The 15,807-nt window shown below is 41.7% G+C and overlaps 1 protein-coding gene across 1 annotated transcript in view; it reads right to left on the reverse strand.

The window, feature by feature from the left end:
- Positions 1-339: 339 nt before the first annotated feature.
- Positions 340-15,807, reverse strand: part of CPNE7 (copine 7) — a 37,442-nt gene continuing 21,974 nt past the window's right edge. Inside the window, exons 9-15 of the mRNA XM_031950118.1 lie at positions 14,440-14,499; positions 12,436-12,569; positions 12,135-12,189; positions 11,000-11,051; positions 10,350-10,483; positions 2,228-2,464; positions 340-1,447 (exon numbers count right to left, since the gene is read on the reverse strand). Coding sequence (XP_031805978.1) covers positions 1,310-1,447; positions 2,228-2,464; positions 10,350-10,483; positions 11,000-11,051; positions 12,135-12,189; positions 12,436-12,569; positions 14,440-14,499 — 810 coding nt within the window. The 3' untranslated portion in view covers positions 340-1,309. The remainder of the gene's footprint in view (positions 1,448-2,227; positions 2,465-10,349; positions 10,484-10,999; positions 11,052-12,134; positions 12,190-12,435; positions 12,570-14,439; positions 14,500-15,807) is intronic.

A 15,807-nucleotide genomic window follows, 5' to 3' on the forward strand; every position in this document is an offset into this window, starting at 1 on the left:
TGTCTCTTCTTCTTTTGACAATATGGAAACCTTGTGACATCCCAGGGAGTTCTTCCTCTTCCCCATGGCCATAACCCTATGCCACTTGTCCCAGGTGCAAAAAAAATTGCCAATTACAGATTTGAGAGAGAGACAGAGACAGAGACAGAGGAGAGAAGAGAGACAGAGACAGAAAGTCAGACAGAGATAGAGAAAAACAGAGACAGAGACTAACAGAGACAGAGATAAGGAGACAAAGAGATAGAAAGATAGAGAGAAATTGAGAGACAGACAGAAATAGAAAAAAACAGACACAGACAAAAAGAGAGAAACAGAAATAGAGAGACAACGGAGACAGAGACAGGGAGAATAAGAGAGAGGCAGACAGAGACACAGAGAGAAAGAAACAGAGAAAGACAGACACAGAAATAGAGAAGCCACTTGGGCATCTGAGAGACCTGTCTTCTTGGAATGGAAGGAAGATAAATCCCAAAGTCTTTCCTTATGCCCACTCTTTGGGGGAATTTATTTGGGGATGGGAGCAGGAAGGTAACTGTCTTTAGACAGAGTGTAAAGTCATTGCTTTATCTAACTCCTTCAGGCTAGAATCATCCCCCAGACCCACAAATTAATTTTTCTCCCAAGCCTCCTCCATTCCCGAACCCACTGATGAGGGATGGGAAGAACAAGTCAGGTGAGCTAGCCAGGTGAAGGCCAACCAGGTCAGTCTGACCTCCCTGGAAGCTGTGAGGAAGAAGTGTCACACTGGAACTTGGTATCCACTCTCTCACCATTACCACAAAGGAAAGGGATTCAAAATAGGAACCTGGGGCTAGGAGGTAGAAAAGGGAAGAGAGGCGCACTCTGCCGGCTCTTTGGGTCTCCAAATTCCCCTTCTTCCCCACTTGCTCTCCACTCCCACACTCTGTGTCTTTCTGGAGCTGAGGAGACGGGACGCCAAGCTTTTATTGCTTGGACATTGACTCTCACTGGGACTAGATCGGAAGAAGCCAGGATTTTCCCTTCCTTGTTATCCTTTCATTACACACAGGCCATGGTCCCCAGTCCAGACCTCTCTGGAATAAGTCACCATGGAAACACAAGATGTAGGGGGAGACCAAGAGAAAGGGGGGAAGTCTGATGTGAACACTGGGGGAAGGGGTGGGCGATCTGAGAGGCCCTGGGAGGTGTCTGAAACAGAGGCAAAGGAAACAAGTACCTTCCCCCTCTCCCACCTCCCTGACCCATTTTGTCTCCCTTCCTATCTCCAGACGCAGCATTGGAAAGAAATATGAAGGGTAGTGACTGGCTGGAGGCTGATGGCACCTCTTCACTGGGGAGGACCAGGGCTGGCATCCGGAGAGTCCATATTAGGGCAGCGAGGAGGAAGCTCTTTGTGACTGTAGTATTCAACCACCTGCTTGGGCACTTCAGCTAGGACACACTTGGCCAGAGCTGTTGCAGAAGCCTAGAGAAGAAAAGGAAAAAGAGAAGCATTTTATGCTTATGACCAATCTACCCTCTTCAAGAACCAATGGGTTCTTGAACTCATGAGTAGAGCCCTAGCCCAGAGACCAAGATGTTTCTACCTCAAAATGAAAGCCTGTGGGGCAGGTAGATGGCACAGAGCACTGGCCCTGAAGTCAGGAGGACCTGAGTTCAAATCTGACCTCAGACACGTAACACTTCCTGGATGTGTGACTCTGGGCAAGTCATATAACCCCAATTGCCTCAGAGGAAAAAAAAGGAAAGAAAGCCTGCGTTTTTTCAGTGCCTCTATTTCCTCATCTATAAAATGGGGACAATACTAATTGCCCTACTAACTCGTTTGATTCTCATAACAATGTCTAGTAGTTCTACTTCAGGGCATTGTTATAAGGATGAAATGATTTCATGTACATGAAAGTACATTTGAAAAGTACATAGTATCATATAAATATAAGATATACAATCCCCGAGTCCTAGAAATCTTTGTAATTCATTCAGACACACAGATTTATAACAACATCCTCTGTGCACTTTAGTATTTAAATACTATTGGATGAGATTTGAGACCACTGATAGACCCTTGGCAAACCAAACTTATTTTACAAATAGAAATATCATGGTATTTATTTCCAGAACATTTATTTCGATCCCACGTATCCCATTCCAACGCCACCTGCCAACATCCCCTCCGTCTACCCCACCAGTAAGATCCAGTGTTCATTGTCCTTAAACAAACTGATCCTCACCCCAAGGCACTCACATTCTTGAATTCTCGGAAGGGGACAAACTGTACGATGTCCCGGAGGACGGGCTCTCCCTTGGGGGAACGCAGGACCCCATCGTCCCCATCCAGAATCTGCATGTCTGTGAAATCAGCATTGCCCACACCTACTATGATGATGGACATGGGCAGGTAAGAGGCACGGACGATGGCCTCCCTCGTGTCCGCCATGTCAGTCACCACACCATCGGTCAGGATCAGGAGAATATAGTATTGCTGGGGAGAGAGAAAAGAGGCAGGACACTGGAGAGAAGCCTGATGGCCTTCCTGCTACCTCCCCAGGGATTAGAGGGGAAGAACCAAGAGGCGAGAGTCGCCTTTCTGTGGGAAGGAAAAGGCTACAACTGCTCCTTTCCCTTCCTATGATCTCCCCCAAAAAATCTCCAAAGCAGAGACCTTTGTTTTCTGGTCCTTCCAAAGTTTTCCCCTTTCTCTTTCCCTGCTTCCATTATCCCATTTTGCTCTCACTTTGCTCTCATTTACCCGTTTGAACCCAAAGTCAATTAATTCATTGTAGTTAACTGTTGGACCCCACGTGACTAAGAATCTCTCTTCACCCTGATGTTGCCTGCGTGACACTCCTTATTCTTCCGTCTGCAAAGGACCCAATGAAGGAGAGAGTCTGTGGTTCTCCTGGCCTGGCATTTTGGTTCTTACCAAGAGACTAAAGGGCATATTAAAGGAAAGCAACAAGGTGGGCATGTACTGAGCCCTTGGGCTATTAGAAAAAAGCAGAAACAGTCCCTATGGACTGTTAGGGTGGAGAAGCCATATAAAAAGTTTTAGTACTGGTAGGTCTCCAGGTCCATCTGTAACATCAACATGTTACACTTTCATGGCCCACTGTGACTATCTAACTTGTATCTTCAGCCTTGAATCTGGAAGTTCTGTTTCTTCTTTGCGAAACAGTATAATGTTCCTTTAGGGGGGAGCATCTTAAGTTCCTGCCTTCTAACTTTGAGAGGATCCCTTTATCCTAACATGCATGAGTTTGATGAGCAAGTCTGTTTCCCCATCCAAGCTTTTGCATGAGTTTAGAAACTTTGATCTCAGAGCTCATCTCCTCTTGGTCCTTCTACCTTCCGTCCCAGGCTCAGCTGTAGACACAAAAGCCCAAAATATTAGCTCTCCTTTTCCTGCCTCCCCTAAATCTCTTTGAGCATCTTGTTCTTATGGTCAGAACCACCATCACTCTTAAAGGTCTGGTTGGAAAATGGTATATCCAAAACTCTTCTTTATTCATAATTACCCTTTATTCAGGTGATAGATTGAGGCTGGCCCTCACCTGGATGATGGAGATTATCTTCCACTCATACAAATCTGATTTCAGAGAAAAGAATCAACATATGGACCTCAATCCCATCTCCATTTATATATAGTTTGTCATGTAGCTTATAATAATCCATAATCCTCTGCTTCTCTAAGAAACACATCTAACCCTGGGAGATTTTTTTTTAGTATATTTTACTGATACTCTTTCCTTATAAATAACAGTTGTTCCAACCCCTCCAGAGTGAAATGTGCCTCATGACAAAGAAAAACAAATAAATATTAATTTAGTGACATTTGGCAATGATGGGATTCTGCCTCTCTGCTGTGAGGAAGAAGTTATATTTCTTGCTTGTTCTCCCTGGGAAATTTGGTTCATAATCCTTGTGTCACATCCTCAGTTTCTCTGATCCTTGTTGGATCACTAACTTGGAGAGAATAGTAAGCACTTCTCTCTTCCCAGGAGAGACTCTGGGTTCCAATCTCCAGAGATTTGGGAAATCTGACTCTTCTTCCACAGTTCCATCATCTTTTAAACAGAAATAAAAGATGATCTCCAAGCAAGGAGAAGGGGTAGCTCAGGATGTGAATGTCTATAATAAGCAGAATGTCCTACACTGAAAGGGATTCCCAACTTCAATTGCACAGCTTCCTTATTCTGTATGTATATAGTTGTTTGCTAAGGGAAGCTAGGTAGTGCCATAGTGAATAGAGTATCAAGAAGGTTTATCTCCTTAAGTTCAAATCTGGTCTCAGACTGTTATTGGCTGTGTGACCTGGGCAAGTCACTTTAATTTCTGTTTGCCTCAGTTTCCCCATATGTAAAATGGAAATAATAATTGCACCTACCTCGAAAGGTTATTGTGCAGATAAAATAAGATAATAATTATAAAGCACTTGGTACAATGCCTAGTACATCGTAAGTGCTTTATAAATACTGGCTGTTTTATGTATGCTTCCTCCCCCCACCCCATTAGAACATGAGCACCTTGTAAGCAGGAACTCTTTGTATCTCCAGCTCTTAACAAGTGCCTGGCACACATTAAGTGTTTAATTAATATGCTTTTCTGACTGACTGACTGATTAACTAAGTCCTCTATCAACACGCTAGAATCCAGCAGAAGGTTGAAAGTAAAGCCCTTTAAACCAAAATCTCTCTCTCTCTCTCTCTCTCTCTCTCTCTCTCTCTCTCTCTCTCTCTCTCTCTCTCTCTCTCTCTCTTTCTAAGCTCGAAGGAAAGTATTAGTCAGAAAAATGGGAAGCCTAGGAGATATAAGAAAAGGTCACCCTTGGCCATTTTCCATCAGTCTGAAAGGTGATGCTATCCATTGCCAGCATGGAATAGAAAACAGGGAGCTGGAGGGGAAAGGGGAAGTAGAGAACCTGACTGATTTTCCAATATTTCTTAAATCAGCTCCTCCCCTTGAAATTTCATTATTTCCATTCTAATGAATCCCCGAAACATCAGGAGCATTCATTTCAAGAAAAAGACAAAAACTGCCAACTAAATGAGTTTTGGACCCCCGTTCCAAGGCTGACCACCACTGGTCATCATTGACCCTCCACATGAGATCGACTATCTCTTGCTAAAGGAGGCTCTGCTGCTCCTCCCCGGACAAGGATGGCAATGAGGTTGCCAAGTCAATCCGTGATGCTGCATATGAATTACACAGATGCTTGCCAACCCCTGGGTAATTCCTGACCTTTCCTTCCCCCTCTCACCGATCACATCTCACCAGCTGCTGCCTGTTGACTTGGCAGGAGTGATGTATTAACAGAAGAGGTTCCTGGTGGCGATTAGCAGCTGCTTAAATGTTGCTAAAGGGCAGCAGAGAGACTGGGGAGCCGGCAGCAGGAAGCCCTCTCCACAAAGTCTGGAGGGGGTGCTCCTAAGGGCCCACCCAATGCCCCACTTACCACCAGCCTTCATTCTGCCTCGGCCTTGAGAAAGTTGGGTAAAGGGGGGATGCTCAGAGAATTTTTTAAAAAGCATCCTTTCAGGGATCCTTAAACTACGGCCGCAGGACAGATCCTGCAGTTGAGGATGATTATCCCCCTCACCCAGGGCTAGGAAGTTTCTTTATTTAAAGGCCCACAAAACAAAGTTTTTGTTTTTATTATAGTCCGGCCCTCCCACAGTCTGAAGGACAGTGAACTGGCCCCCTATTTAAACAGTTTGATGACCCCTGCAGTTTAGACCATCCCACTGGGCGCTAGGAAGGAAGACTTTCCCTCAGAAGCTCTCCCTCCCAAGCTTTCCCAGTTTAAGTTTAAGCAATTTGCATTTATATGAACTATGTAAAGTACTTTGCCATGTGATACTAATTCCAAAATATAAAAGCTAAGTGTGATCCCTACAAAGAAAGCACTCTTGCCAAGGCTACTGCTGCAAGCCTTCTAGTTTGTCTCTTCCCCAAGTCTCTGTCCACTCCAATCCATTCTCCACTCAGCTGCCAAGGTAATTTCTAAAGCAAATAACCTGACCATGTCACCCCTCCTACTCAATAAACTCGAGTGGCTCCCTGTTATTCCCAGGATCGAATATAAAATCTGATAATCAAAGCCTTCACAACCTAGCCCCTTCTGACCTCTCCAGTCTTTTTCAACCAATCAATAAACATTAATTCTTATCCTTCACTCCCCTCCATCTACTTGACACGCCAGAAATAAGGGTCTATTTGCTATTCCTTGAAAATATCATGCCAATTCCCATCTCCCTGCCTTTATACTATCTGTCCCAGACATCTAAAAGGTTCTCTCTCTTCTGTACTCTCTGCCTCCTGGCTTCTCAGACTGCCTTCAATAATCTATCTCACCTTATAATATTTTGCATGACTGAACATGTATAACCTATAACAAATTGCTTATTATCCCAGAGAGGGTAGGAGAGAGAGAATCTAGAACTCAAAAGTTTTTTAAATGAATATTAAAAATTGACTTTACATGTTACCTGGGGGAAAATAAACTATTATTTTAAATATGTGTGTATACATATCATCCTATGCAGGTTTTTCCTAGTCTCCCTAGCTTCAAGTGCCTTCCCACTTGAGCTTACCTTTCATCTCCTCTGTCTTTAACATGTATTTATCAGGTTATTTACTTATTGTCTCTCTCATTGACTTTAGGTCCCTAGAGAGGAGGACCCATGTTTTTGCCTTTCTTTCTATTCCCAGAACTTAACATATTGCCTGGCACATAGAGCTGTTAATAAGTGCTAGGGTGACTGCTCATAGCTAACCTCTGAGGGAGGTAAGGTAGGCTGTAACTCCATTGTACAAATAAGGGAGCTGAAGCACAAAGAACTTACTCAAAGTCACACAACAAGTAAGTGGCAAAGGCAGCACATGAATGCCAGCCTTTTGACCACAAGTCCAATAATTTTTCAATTACGCTTTAGATACAATCCTCAAATATTCCAGAACCAGGACACTTGGGTTTCTAATATCATCCAAGCTCATTTTATACCTCTTCCTTCCCTTGACCCTCAACATTTTGGGTTATTGCTAAAGTTATCCCAATCACTAAGCTGTGCTTGCTTTCTGAGGTAGTCTCAGCTGTTGTTTCAGAATCACAAGAACCCCTGCCACACCATGACCATTTTTGTTATTGGTTTGCATCTCCAATGTCTCGCATAATGCCTTGTACATTATAGAGGTTTAATAACTGTTGGTTGAAAAGAATTGGTCATCTACACTGATGAATTGTTGGTGGACTTATGAACGGATGCAATCATTCTGGAGCAATTTGGAATATATAAAAGTTGTCAAACTTGCATTTCCCTTTAACAATGTTTCTACTCACTTATATCCCAAAGAGATATTAAAAGGGAAAGGCCTGTATGAAGGATTTTTGTGGCGCCCTCTTTGGTTTGGGAAACTGGAAACTGGTGGATGCTCATCAAATGGAAAGCTGAATAAATCTGGTGCATAATATTTGGAAATTTATTGTTTTAGAAATGACCAGGGATGAATACAGAAGGCCTGGAAATTTTTATGGGATGCTGAATAAATGAGCAACCAGGAATCATTACACTTCAACAAAATATATATGAGGTCAATTCTGATGGGTGGCCATCTTCAACAATGGAGGATAAATCAGTTCCAATTGATCAGTTAAAGAGAACCAGCATACCCAGGAAAGAACACTGGGAAATGAGTGTTTTACATTTACACTCTTTCTGTTATTGTTTGCTTTCCTTTTTTTTTTTATTTTTTACCTTCTTTCTAAATCTGATTTTTCAGACAACTGTATACAAAGTTGTCTTTTCCCTATAAGAGATATGTTTGTTTTGTGTGTGTGTGTTAATATATATATATTATACAATATATATATATATATATATATATAAGAGAAGAGAGAGAGAGAAAGAGAGAGAAAAAAGGAAAATTTATTTAACATATACTTTAACATAGTCAACATGTATAGGACTACCTGCCATCTAGGGGAAGGGGTGGAGGGAAGGAGGAGGGGAAAAGTTGGAACAGAAGGTTTTGCAAGGGTCAGTGTTGAAAAATTACCCATGCATATGTTTTGTCAATAAAAAGCTATTTAAAAAAAGAACAAAAGGAATGCAGAAACCATATTATTATATATTATTTGAACTAATTATAAGCATTGTTGAAGTATAAAAAGGACAATTTTGATTATTTTAAATTTAAAATTTCTTGTATAAATAAAACCTATGTAACCAAGGGGAAAAAAAAGAGTTGATCATCCAACCTTTGATAGTCGATAGCCAGCAGGGAAGAACTCACTACCTCCCCAACATCATCCATTCCACTTCTGGATGACTCTTAGTGTCAGAAGTTTATCCTTATGTCAAGTCTAAATCTGTGTCCATGCTACTTCCAACCATCACTCCTACTGAGACATCACTGTCTCCTGGGACCAAGCAAAACAAATTGATCTTTTTCCATGGACAATCCTTCAAATACTTGAAGATGGCTGTCAGATGTCTTCTTTGTAGTCAACATTTCCACTTCCTTTGGCTATCTAGGTGAATCACACTACCCTTATCAAGTCCAACTGTACCTGAGTTGACTAGAGTTAGAGGATGGTAGATGAGGAGCAGACAAAAAAGAACTGTTCTTTCCCAGAAATTCAGAATTAGAAAAATAGCCAGCATTTATATTTTAAAATTTGCAAAGCTCTTTATAAATCTTATCTCACTTGACTCTCATCATAATTCAAGGATGCTATTAATATCCCTATTTTACGGATGAGGAAACTGAGGCAGAGAGGGGATTAAGAGACTTTTCCAGAGTCACATAGCTAGTAAGTATATGAAGCCCAATTTGAACTTCCTGGCACCTGCACCCACTAGCTATCTCTAATTAAAAGGGGCATCAGAGTTTTTCCAGCTCTCTAATTTTAAAAGGCAGCAGGGTATAGTAGATACCAACAATGAATCTAGAGTCAGGAAGATCCATGTTCAAATTCTATGTGACCTTGGGTAGGTCCCTTACTTCTCTGGGCCTCTGTTTCTTTAAGATGAGAAGGTTGGACTTACTGGTATTCTGAGGTTCCTTCTGTTTCTAAGTCTAAGAGCCTTTAAGCAGAAACTCCTCTCTTCCCCATCTCTTCCCTCTGAATCCCATGAGGGAAATGCTCCCTCCAAATAGGGAAAGTCACCATCACCAAGTGCTATTTATAGGCAAAAAGACTTGGGTTTCAATTCAACCTCTGACACAGATAGGTCCCTTAATCTCCCTGAGCCTCAGTTTCCTCATCTGTAAAAAAAAAAAATACCTGTAGCAATTACCTCTTCAGGTTATTGTGAGGTTCAAGTAAGGTAACATACACAAATTTTAAAACCCAATATAAATGTCAATTATTACTATGTCTCCAAGTAAATCTAGGCACAAAATTTCCAGCAATGGGCAGTGCCGCTGATGCTCCCTTTAGACAAATTGTAATCAGTTGTCTGAAATCGCAAAATTTGCCAAGCCCCAGGGGCAGAACTGATTCTACCCTCCATCTATCAGACAGCCACAGGGCTGCCTTCTAGTTCCTTCCCAGTCAGCCATATTTTAATCGTATATAATAGGAAGATAATATAATTCAGATTCAATTATATGATATTATCATTTTGATGTTTTCATCATAATTCACATATGTCTGATGTTTTATGCTTGATAAAGGGCTGGCTCCGTGAGTGGTCTTCTGGGAAAGCCTTGGAGAAACATTATTTGGAGAACAGTCAAATAAACTCTTATATGAGTATAATAGAATTGTCATGGTGCAGTAAAAAGTGATAGATATGGGAAATGCAGAAAAACATGGGGAGATTTATATGAACTGATGCAGAATGAAAGCAGCAAAACTGAAAAGACAATATACATAGTGACTACAATAATGTAAATGAAGACATCAAGCTGTGTAATTGAGCAATTAATAATGAAACCAGAGAACAGAATAAAACAAACCTCCCTCCATTAAACAGAGAAGAATTTATGAGTTTAGAGGGTTGGATACATTTGCTGACAAGTGATGGTATTGGGTGTTTTGTTTAATTGTTTTTCTTTGTTATATTAAAGGGTTCAATTTGAAGGGCAAGGAGAGGGGAAGGAAGAGAGGAAGAAGGGAGAAAAGGGCAAATATTTTCATAAATGACTATGATCTAGAAACCAGACATCCATAAAACTTTTTTTTTAAAGAAAGCAATGCCCTAACACTTATTAGCTATGTGAACTTGAATAAGTCACTTAATCCCAACTGCCTCAAAAAAAAAAAAAAAGAAAGAAAGAAAGAAAAAGTGAGGTCCCCAAGATCAGCCATATACCACTCTAAGTTGCCCTTTTCTTGGAACAGCAGGTACAATCTGGGTACATACAGAGGCCTCCCCAGTTCTCTCCTCAGCTGCCGCCATCCTGGCCACCTTGGTAATGATGGGCGCCACATTGGTAGGGCCATAGAGTTGGATCTTGGGTAGGCAGTTCTGGTACGATTCCACCACTCCCTGGATCCCTGTTGGGAATGAGAGGGAGTAGAGGGGGAAAGCATCTAATGCCCATGTGGATGGCACTGCCCATCTTCCTTCCACCTCCCTCCCTTCAGGTTGGGTTCCTTCCTAAGCTATACCCAAAGATCCCAATGCAACAAAAGGCAGGTGATTGTCATCAGAGCCCAGACCATGCTCCTAGCATCCTAGAGTCTGGGAGAATGGCTTCTCCTCCTAAAGATAATTTCGCACAGCAGGAAAAGATCTACATTTGGAATCTGAGGACCCAACTCAGCCAGTGTGGTCTGGGCAAATAATGAAACTTTCTGGGTCTGTCCTTCCATCTAGAAATTGAGAGGATTTCAATAAATAACTTTCCAGCTCTAAATTTATGAAATAGTAACATGGCAGGGCTCCAGAGGTATTGGAAATAGACAACCTTCGCCCCTCTGAGGTGAGAGAAGGAACCCTCAACTCAAGACAATGTCCTAGTACAAGCAATAAGTCTGCTCCTCTCCACCCCCAGGGCCCCTGTCTCTTACCTTCACACTCGTCATCATCTGGGTTGAAATTAATGGCAAAGTCATGGGAGACCTGAAATGAAAAATAAGAATAGGAGTAGTTTCCCAATGAAATAATTTTTTTCAAGGAGGGAAAGGGATTAAAGTTTGTACTACTCCATTCCCTCAAATCCCAGTTTAGTGTGTTCAGCCATCCCACTCCTCAGTACCCAGGGGGAAAAAATGCCCTTGCTCAGGAAGTTGGAAGATTCTAGAAGACATCCAGTGAAGCCCCCTTAGAATTATGGGTATTTATGGATTTGCCAGATGGTTGCCCACCTCACTTTGGAATAGTATTGGAATTGCTTCCTTAGAATCAACAACATGCACAAAACTTGGCACGTGGTTAGTTGCTTTGATCATAATTAATTCTTCATGACTTTATTTGGCATTTTCTTGATAGAGATAATGAAGTAGTTCACTATTTCCTTCTACAGCTTATTTTACAGATAAGAAAACTGAGGCAAATGGGGTTGAGTGACTTGCTTAAAGTCACATAGCTATTAAGTGTCTATAGGCTCAAGACTCCAGATTCAGCACCTATCCACTGCACTACCTAGCTGGCCATAGGGGATCCTTAGTAAATGCTAATTGAATGAATAGAATGAAAACAATGAATATGGAATGGACAATGAATCAATATTGTTCTAACCATTAAATCAAGAGTTCTTAACCTGGTGTCTGGGAACTTGACTTTTGATTCTGGGATGTTGGGTTTTTTAAACTACTTTGATAATTAGATTCCAATATAATTGGTTTCTATCCTTTGATTTTATTTTATGCCTTTAAAAACATTATTTTGGGGGCAACTAGATGGCACAATGGATGGAGCACCAGTACTGGTATCAGGAGAACCTCAATTCAAATTCAACCTCAGACACTTAACATGTCCCAGCTGTGTGACTCTGAACAAGTCACTTAACTCCAATTGCCTTGCAAAAATAAAATTAAATTAAAATTATTCTGAAAAGGATCCATAGGCTTCACTAGACTACCAAAAGACAGTCCCAGAATACAAGAGGCAAAGAACGTCACATCAGGGAAACAAATCTCAGGCGAGTGTTATAGAACTAAGGTTGGGGATCACAGCTTTATAGATGTGCTCACAAGCTCTGACCTCATACTTGGGAGGAATCCGGGCACCAAATCCCAAAGCGGAAAATTTCTTGTCACTGGAAGAAAGAAAATGTCAGGTTCAGCACTCCCATCCTACCTTGCTGAATCCCAGGCTCCCATCATGTCTTGCTGACTCCCATGTTCCCATATTGTCTTGGTGACTCCCCCTCCCACAGAGTTCTCAGGAAAAAGGAACAGATGATGAAGAGCCAGGGCAGAGGGAGAAAGAGAGAGGTGGAGGTGAAACAAGGTTGGAATAGGGGAAGGCTGGACAAAAGTGGCGGGAAAGGTGAACGTCTCACCTGTCATAGTCCTGGCAGATTTCTCCTACTGCAATGAGTGCCTTCAGGTACTCATTGGGTTGATAGGGGTTGATATAATGCAGAGAGCAACTGTTGCGGGGGTCTCCATTGGAAGCTGTGAAGTCAATGGCCACCTGGGGAGCAGGAAAGCAACACTGAATCAGGATATACCTAAATGATATTAAAAACTACCTGGCAAGTCCCCCATGAAGTGTTTCATAGACTTCTAAGAGCTTTCCTACTTATTATCTCCTCACAATAGTTTTAAGGGGCAAGTATTATCCTATTATTATCATTTGACAGATAAAGAAACTAAATTCAGAGTTTACATATATATATGTGTATATATATATGTATGTATGTATGTATATATATAGGTATTTCATCGTTTCAATCATGTCCAATTCTTCATGACCCCCTTTGGGGAAATAATAGGAGTTACCTCTTGGTTTCTTATGAAGATCAAATGAGATAATATTTGTAAAGTATTTACCATGTGCTGGGCACATAGTAGGTAATTAAAAATTGTTTCCTTCCCATCTTCATGTGAAAAGGGGATAGGATTTGCTTTGTTTGCCCTTAGAGGGCAAGACGAAAAGCAACAGGGGAACTTTCAGAGAGGCAGATGTAAGTTGGAAGTAAGTAATTCAAGGTTTCCTAAAACTGATAAAAGTAGAATGGGTTCTTTCAGGAGATGGTGGGTTCCCCTTCCTGGAAATCTTCAGGCAAAAGCCAGATGCCTGCCCTTGTGGAGATGTTGTCAATAGAGGGGATCCTGTTCACATCCAGGTTGTGCTCTCCAACCTCTGAGGTCCTTCCCAACTCTGTGATTCTTTGATCCATCTCTGAGGCTCAGATACAACCAACATAGAAATTCTGCCCTTCCCCCACATTCCACTACCATCAAAGCAACCTGAAGGGGCTGAGGAGGGAGGCTGACAGGAAGCTTATGCAGCCATAAGAACACATAGACCCTTGGGATCCCATTCTGGGACATCTTTAGTGCATCTAGGTAGCTTGGGAAATAAAGCACTGGACTTGAAGAGAAGAAAAAAAATCTGAGTTCAAATCTTGCCTCATTCATTCATCAATTGTGTGAACCGGAAAAGTGATTTCATTTCTATTAGGCTCAGTTTTTTCATCTGCAAAATGTGGCTATTAATTATCAAATAACATACTAATTATAAAGCACTTAGAACAGTGCCTAAAGGAGCAATTGTCAAAGTCAGGACTCGAACTGTTGTCTCCCAGACTTGGAGCCCCGCACTCTATCTACTGTTCAGGGCTTCTTAAACTTTTCCCACTCCTGACCTCTTTCCTCTCCTCCACGAGATATTTTTACAGAATTCCAGTTATATAGGTATACAAATAAAACATGTACTTTACATCATTTCACGACCCCCCCCCATTCTGTTACACAATCCCATATGGAATCGGGACTCACAATTTAAGAAGCATTACACTACATCCTGCTGCCTCAAGAGGACCATGCCCCCAATTAAACAACATTAAAAGTCCCCTCTGTTATTTTGGGTAATGTTGTGCACCTAGCTATGGATAATCCCAAAGTCTATCATTTTTTGAATACCCCCAAGCTTAATATATGGCTTGACCTTCACAGCACACTCATCTCCACATTATGTTTTACTTGGGCTAATCTCCACATTATGTTTTGCTTGAACTAATGTTAAAATTAGTTTACCTTCCCTGAGTACACCCTCTGGGCAGAGGAGGGAAGAAGCCCAGAAATCTGCTGGATGATGGTAGGAAATTATCCTGGCCAGAGATCATTTACAAAGGAGTTTACTTCCCAAATGGAGAGCCAGCACAGAGGTTCTCACTGCCCCTGCTGACCCCCAAGGTCCTGCCCAGGAAGTGCCTGCCTCCCTCAGCCTAGCCCTGAGATTCCCTTTCAAGCTGTTTCCAGCACAATATAGTAGGCGGCTCTGCTCTTGGCAGCATTCCCAGCATCACCGAGGAGGTGACAAAGAAAGTGTTACTTACAGTGAAGTGAATCTGGCATCCACCCATAATGTAATCCAGGAAGGAGTAGACCCTGTGAATCTTCCAAACAAACAGCATTAATGGGGCTCATTGATGGCTTTACTGGGCACTTCCCCTTGCACTCACCTCCCTCCTCCAACCACCAGACCTCGGACTCCAGAGGGGGACCTCTGAGACACAGGGAGGAGAGAAGTGGCCAAAAGGAAAGGGGATACATAAATCAAAAAGGAAAAAATGAAATGTTTCAGGCTGGCAAACAACCAGAAAATGGGGAAAAGACAGAATTTCTCTTCTTTCATTTGCCCATATCTAACCATCAATCCATCTAAATACCTGTGCATCTGCAACCCTCACTCCCAAATTCCCTATAAATCCACAGTCCTCCCATCTCTTGCCCCTAGGGTGTCCACTGCCACTCCATGATTCATGAATAAGCTGGTGAGGAGTTCAGAGGATCAATGATTCTAAAACTGGGAAGACTTTCTGACATTGGACCTATCCTAGCCCATCTCAGCAAAATTCAGGCAGAGCCTGACGTCTGAAGATGGAGTAGGACATGTCTTCCTCTCCTCCATTAAAACTACCAAGATTCAAGAAAAAGGAAGGGAGTAACCGGAGGGTTATTATCCACTTCCCCCCATAGAGGGTGTTGAGCAGCCAATTCATATAAAAGAAGAGAAGGTCACATACAGGATGCCTCAGTTCCTGACCTCAGAAAAACACAAGTGTTAAAACAACTCTGGGGTACCACTTTAGACCTATCAGATTGACTAACATGACAGAAAAGGAAAGTGACATGCTAGAGGGAATATAGAAAAATAGGGATACTAATACACTATTGGACCTGTAAACTGGTCCAAACATTCTAGAGAACAAGTTGGAACTCTGTCCAAAGGGCTAGAAAACTGTATATGCTCTTTGACACAGCAAATACTACTACTAGGTCTATCTCAAAGAAATAAAAAGAAAAGAAAAAGAGTCTATATAAACAAAAAATATTTATAACAGCTGTGTGTGTGTGTGTGTGTGTGTGTGTGTGTGTGTGTGTGTGTGTGTTGGCAAAGAAGGGAAAATTGAGGGGGATGCCCATCCAATTGAAGAATGGCTAAATAAATGTGGTATATTGTAATGAAATACTATTTAGCTAGAAAGAAATGATGAGCAGGATGGTTTCAGAAAAAACTAGGAAGATTTATATGAACTAATACAAAGTGAAGTAAGCTGAACTAGAAGAAACACTGTACACAGTAACAATATTGCAACAATGATCAGCTGTGAAAGACTTAGCTTCTCTGATTAATAAAATGATTTAAGATAAGTCCAACATACTTAAGATGAAAATGTTATTTACTTCTAATGAGGAAACTG

Source organism: Sarcophilus harrisii, chromosome 2 (genome assembly GCF_902635505.1).
Source record: "Sarcophilus harrisii chromosome 2, mSarHar1.11, whole genome shotgun sequence".
Taxonomy (NCBI): Eukaryota; Metazoa; Chordata; class Mammalia; order Dasyuromorphia; family Dasyuridae; genus Sarcophilus; species Sarcophilus harrisii.